The following is a 6,000-nucleotide window of genomic DNA, read 5'->3' as shown; positions in this document are numbered from 1 at the left end:
CGGTATTTATATAGTCCGTTCTTATATTCAAGATCGTCTTAAGCATGAACTTATATTCGCTCTCTTCGTCAGACACAATCTATGTGTGACGAAGAGAGCGAATATAAGTCCGTGCTTAAAACAATTTTGAATATAAAAACGGACTATGAATACCGGCCATAGTGTAGTTCAGTGTAGCTCACGGACTAAAGAATAGAGGGACGGAGCACAAGCTGTACCGGGGGAGCACGTTTGCGGCGGGGGGGGGGGGGGCCGCCATATTCGTTTAGTAATCACCACACATAGAACTCACTATTTGCGTATGTGTGAAAAATAAAAGTCAGATCCTGCGCACAATAAACAAAATAGGAAATAGAAATAGGAATAATTATTAAATATTAGAAATAAGAAATTGGAATTATTTATTTTAAAAATAAAAAGAATAGAAAAAATTAATGCATGAATTAAGAAATAAGAATTGGAACTAATTAATATATTTTATTCTCTTGTTAGATGTAAAATAATTTCTCTTTTTAATATTAAATGTTTATTGCTATTTCTAATATTTTGTCTACTATATGCAGAGCCTCAGAGTAATAAAAGTTAAAGTATTTAAAAAAATTTATAGTACAACAATAATAAAACCGCCTAATCTCTTTACGCTTGTCACTCGTTATGTTTAGTGACACCACTACACGAGTGTAACCATGTCACAGACACAGAATCTCTGTGTGAGAATCGCTACATCAATATGGCGGAAAGCAGTCCCCCCCGCACGCTTGAATTACCATCCCCTCTCGCCTAAACTAGGACTTTAGACTCAGTCCCTCTATTCCTTAGTCCGTGGTCTGACCCATATACTTCTTTTAGATTTTTTATGCTCTGACAAGACCGTGTGTAATGCCAATAATTTTAGCAAAGTTAATCTTATTTTTTTTTTTTTATAATTTAACATAAGGGTTCTTAAATATACCTTTAATAACTGTGCTATAGATTCTGTGACCATATTTAATTCACTGTCCATGATTAAATGATAATTTATCTTTATTAAAAAATCTATACAAGAAATCTCACTCAAAACTCCAAAATGTTCAGTTGATGTTTCGATGCAGCAACCAAGGACAGCTATTCCGTACGATTGTATTCCGCAAGCCTTGTTCTCTCAGTTCACATGATACGGAATAAGGAATCCAATGACGCATCTGCGAAAAATAAAATTTAAGAAAACAAACATTTTTATAATTGTAGCGCTTTTAAAATAACATATAATGTTATAAATTATGAAAAAGTTTATCTGCGTATAGTAATTTAATGATAAATAAAGATTTTGAAATTTAAAAAGAAAACAATTTTTAAAGGTTATGTTTTCTTTAATTTTAAAATCTTTATTTATCATTAAATTACTATACGCAGATAAATTTTTTCATAATTTATAACATTATATGTTATTTTAAAAGCGCTACAATTATAAAAATGTTTGTTTTCTTAAATTTTATTTTTCACAGATGCGTCATTTGATTTTTTATTCCGTATCATGTAAACTGAGGGAACAAGACTTGCGGAATACAATCGTACGGAATAGCTGTGATTGGCTGTCTCAATGACGCACTCTCCGTTCCGCAACTCTTTTCCGTATCATCTGATTTCACTCTAAGGCCGAATTCCCACTGAGCGCGTCACGCGTCGCGTTATCCGCTGCGTCACGAATTAACCAATCAAAACATCCCATTTTATTGCATCATGTGCGGCGCGACTCCTTGCGCGACGCATCGGTTCGGTTGCTTGACATTCTAGAGACAAAAGATTCTTCCTTTGTACGAGATCCCAGATCGGGCGCATTATGAGACAGGTCACAGAAAATGTAACAATATTCGTAAGTTCCAAATTATTATTTAATATTATTATTAAATAATTATTGGCTTAGTTTACATCGATTGTTTAGTACGCGTACCAAGTACTAAATCTGCTTCTCCGATAGATATAAATCGTTTAGTGTAAAATCTATACCAATCAAAGAAGCAGATTTAGTACTTGGTACGCGTACTACACAATCGGTGTAAACTAAGCCATTATTCTCTACTATTATCTTTTGTCTCCTTACGGCGACGCGTTCAGTGTGAATAAGAACGACGCTATTTTTTAGCTTACCTCGCGTCGCGTCGTTACGCGAGTCATGACGCGACGCGTGACGCGCTCAGTGGGAATTCGGCCTAAGATGCTTGCTGCTTGTTTCTGGCAGCTCCGTCTGGCAGCACTCTTTCCAGCATACTTATATTTCAGTTTCGGTCATGAAGAATAGAGAACAGGAGGCCGAACTTAATAGGCGATGGCGTTAGATTATGAGCTCAAAAGTGGTCATCTGAATTAGTTCAAAATGCTAATCGAGATGTCGCTTGCGTTCCACGACACCGTCCTCACAATCAACCTCACAGTCAAGATCTATAGAGAGAAGGTTACCTCAGGAAAACCGGTTGTTGGCGAGGGACGATAAAGTAAGGGGGGGAGCTAGAAACAGCTTGATGGCGAGGGACGATGAAGAAAGGGGAGAGCATGATGATCTCATCGACAAACAGTAGCTGTCTGAGATAGCTTCTGTTTGCCAATGAGATCATCATTGCCCCTCTTGCCGCTCGCCCCGCTCAGCATTTGCCCCTCTTGCCGCTTGTCCCTCTTTGCGCGTGAGATAACCTTCTCTCTATAGATCTTGCCTCATAGTAACCTCTGTATTCTTTACATCTTTCGTTCGTGTGTATGTATACGCAAGCGTATATGTATATATGAGGAATTTTGCGATTCGAACGCCGCCTATCGAGTACCACCAGTATTACTTCAGAAACCTGATTTTGGTCGCATTTCTGAAAGCCTAGTTCAGCTTCCTGATCTCTAATTTTCATGGTTTCGGTGATGAGTTGGAATTTTGTGCGTCAGTTGCTCCGGAGGGATGAGTGGGAATTGTTGCTGAAGGTTTACCGATTTGATAAAAAGTCTAACAGAATTATCTAAGGAATTTCAACATAGTAGTCTATAGGAACTAGAGTGTTTGTGCCGAATAGCCGTTCTTAAGCTGAAGACATTCCACTTTAAAAATAAAAAAGTATAGCATTCAGTGAAGTGAACATACCGGTTATAATATTCATATTCTTACGTGATAACGTTTAATTAAGAAGACAAATATGTTTGTTTTGCATAATTTGCCGATAGAGTTATTAGAAATAATTTTCAATTTTTGTGATATACCTACTTTATCAAAGATTAGTATGGTATGTAAACAATTTAGTATTTTGGCATTCGAGATATTTGCAAAAAAAAGTGATTATTTGCTTGTCACGAATCAGAAATCGAAAGAATTTTCTGAACGGTAAGTTAAAAAAATCTGAATCTATATTTATATTTCAATTTATTCTAGAACAGTGCTTGGAATTAGTCGAGCATTTAGGCCGATTTCCGTGGTTGATGCCTTTTTTGCTTCTCACGCGTGCCGCTAGGACCAGCGCCGAGCGTTAAGACCAATGTCCATGATGCTAGAAATCGGTCCGAGATCTCGATCCAAGAAATGTATAACCAATCAACTTGCAGTTTTTATAGAAAATGGCAATTTTATTGGCTAATGCTTCTCGGATCGAAATCTCGGGCCGATTTCTAGCATTGTGGCCATTGGTCTTTAGCAGCGGCATTGTTCAATTATGAGCAGAGTGTAGTAAGATATAAAGCGCGAGAGTTAGCCAAAAAAGCGTGGTCTCGTTAAAAAGGGAAGCAAAATCCGGTGAGTCTTCTGTTCTTGTTTAGCGGACTGTGGAGTGAGGAATAATATACTATATAGTTATGTCAGTTGACTAGTGAGACTAGAGCACTAAAGATACAGGTATTCTCGTCTGCGCCATTTTTGCCCCATTCCTCCACTCCTTGCCCTCTCGCCCCTTTATCGCTGAGCTGAGAAGTTTATAATAATTAGGTTATGTCTTCTAAGCAGCTTAGCAAGCGAGAGGGCAAGGAGTGGAGGAATGGGGCAAAAATGACGCAAACGAGAATACTCACGTTTATAGTGTCTTAGTTTATAGTGCCTTAGTGAGACCAGAAAGCTTTCTGAGTGAGACAACCTGAAAAAATATTTACTGCACACGCGATAATAAACAAAAACAGCAAACTCATCCAATTTTGTGTCCTCTTCTAACTGCGCCACCTCTCCACTTACACGAGCCTCAATGATACTCGCATTCTATTAGCGTTTTGGCTGGCACAGGTTTCCTCGCTCTGAGAGTAATTGAATCCAATTTTCGATTGAACATGTGTTCAACCCGAAATGGTTTTGATCTGACCTAGGTTCTAGTTATAAAGCATATTACGCATAAATACATTTATGCAAGTAGTTGAACAATGAAAATGAAGTTAGTGATAAACGTATAATCTTACAAATCTCTATGTAAATTACAAAATAAATTAATAAGTAATGCAATAAATTTTATACAAATATAATTTTATATTTCGATTATTTCAATGGATACATACGTTAGGTATACTATAGATGACGTATCTATAGCAGCGCTCGGAATTAGTTGCACATTTCGAACCGATTCTCGAGACGATGCCTCCTATTCCCCCACTATCGTCCGGCCGCTGGCGGCTGAGCCGCCAATAGCTCTGGCTCAGGAGCGCTTTATATAAGAAATAGGCTGGGTTGTTGAGACATCTCTCAGGAAATCGTAACATTTTCTTCGTTACATAAATAATGTTTATTTTTATTAATAATTAAATATATATATATATTATGTATTAATAAAAATAAACATTATTTATGTAGCGAAGAAAATGTTACGATTTCCTGAGAGATGTCTAAACAATCCAGTCTATTTTAATATAAAACGCTCCTGAGCTAGAGCTATCGGCGGCTCGGTCGCCAGTGATCGGGCGGTAGTGGGGGAACAGGAGGCGTCATCTCGGGAATCAGCCCGAAATGTGTAATTAATTTCGAGCATTGATCTATAGTATACATAACTTATACCATAGATATATGCGCGCATATGCGCTTTACGGAACGTAGCTCTAGTAACACAAAGTGGAACTTAGTAACCGGAATGGAACTTGTGACGTTATTATTCACTCTCTGAGCGAGTAAACCTGTACCAGTCAAAAACGCTATATATCTTACTTCTCTTTGAGTGGGCTTTTTTCTCTTGATTATTGAAATTTAAGAAAATTTGTTAAAATTTAATAAAAATATTTTTCTATTTTTAAATCTATTATATAGAAATATTTCAAGAAATAGATTTCCACGTCACTTATAAGGTATTATTGCTGACGCGTTTTTTTTTAGTCGTAAGCCGGTATTCATAGTCCGTTCTTATATTTAAGATTGTCTTAAGTTTTGTCTTAAAATGCTACGAACCAATCAAAAAGCCATATTAGTATTATCTTAAGACGACGATGACGACAACTTAAGACGATCTTAAATATAAGAAATGACTATGAATACCGGTCATAGTTTGTTCTTATATTCAAGATCGTCTTAAGTGCTGGCTTATATTCGTTCTCTTCGTCAGACACAATCTGTGTGTGACGAAGAGAGCAAATATAAGTCCACACTTAAGAAGATCTTGAATATAAGAACGAACTATGAATATTGCCGTATGGGTCATATGGACGGTACTCGCAGTCCGTTCTTATTCCAGGATTATCTTAAATGCTGTCTAACAAGGGTAGGGCGTGGACTTCGGGTCACCGATTTTGAAAAGGCTTATATATGTATAGTACTCGATTAGAAGAGCACTTGAGCAAAGGGATAGGGCGCAACGCTCAGCCGTTTTCAAGAAAACTTGATTTAAAGTTTATAGAGTTCCTTATATACCGATCGCGTTGGATCGATTTTCGAGAAAAGCGCGTAGCTCGGGCACTAAGCCTCAAACTATTATACTGTAGACCCAGGTTCGATTCCTGCCTATTAGGGTGCCGCACGGACTAAGGAATAGAGGGACCGAGTCCTAAGTCCTAGTTTAGGCGAGAGGGAATGGTAATTCAAGCGTGCGG

At 37.5% G+C, this 6,000-nt stretch overlaps 1 protein-coding gene across 2 annotated transcripts in view; it reads left to right on the top strand.

Annotated features, from left to right (window-relative positions):
• Positions 1-1,925: 1,925 nt before the first annotated feature.
• The window catches only part of LOC137001292 (uncharacterized), a 32,789-nt gene continuing 28,714 nt past the window's right edge, over positions 1,926-6,000 (top strand). Inside the window, exon 1 of one of the 2 annotated variants that reach the window (XM_067359930.1) lies at positions 1,926-3,337. In XM_067359930.1, the coding sequence (XP_067216031.1) occupies positions 3,153-3,337 (185 nt within the window). In that variant the 5' untranslated portion in view covers positions 1,926-3,152. The remainder of the gene's footprint in view (positions 3,338-6,000) is intronic. The other variant, XR_010891378.1, reaches the window with a different exon arrangement.

Source organism: Linepithema humile, chromosome 7 (assembly GCF_040581485.1).
Source record: "Linepithema humile isolate Giens D197 chromosome 7, Lhum_UNIL_v1.0, whole genome shotgun sequence".
NCBI lineage: Eukaryota > Metazoa > Arthropoda > Insecta > Hymenoptera > Formicidae > Linepithema > Linepithema humile.
The sequence above is the reverse complement of the archived record's forward strand: the minus strand, read 5'-3'. Positions and strand labels throughout refer to the sequence as shown.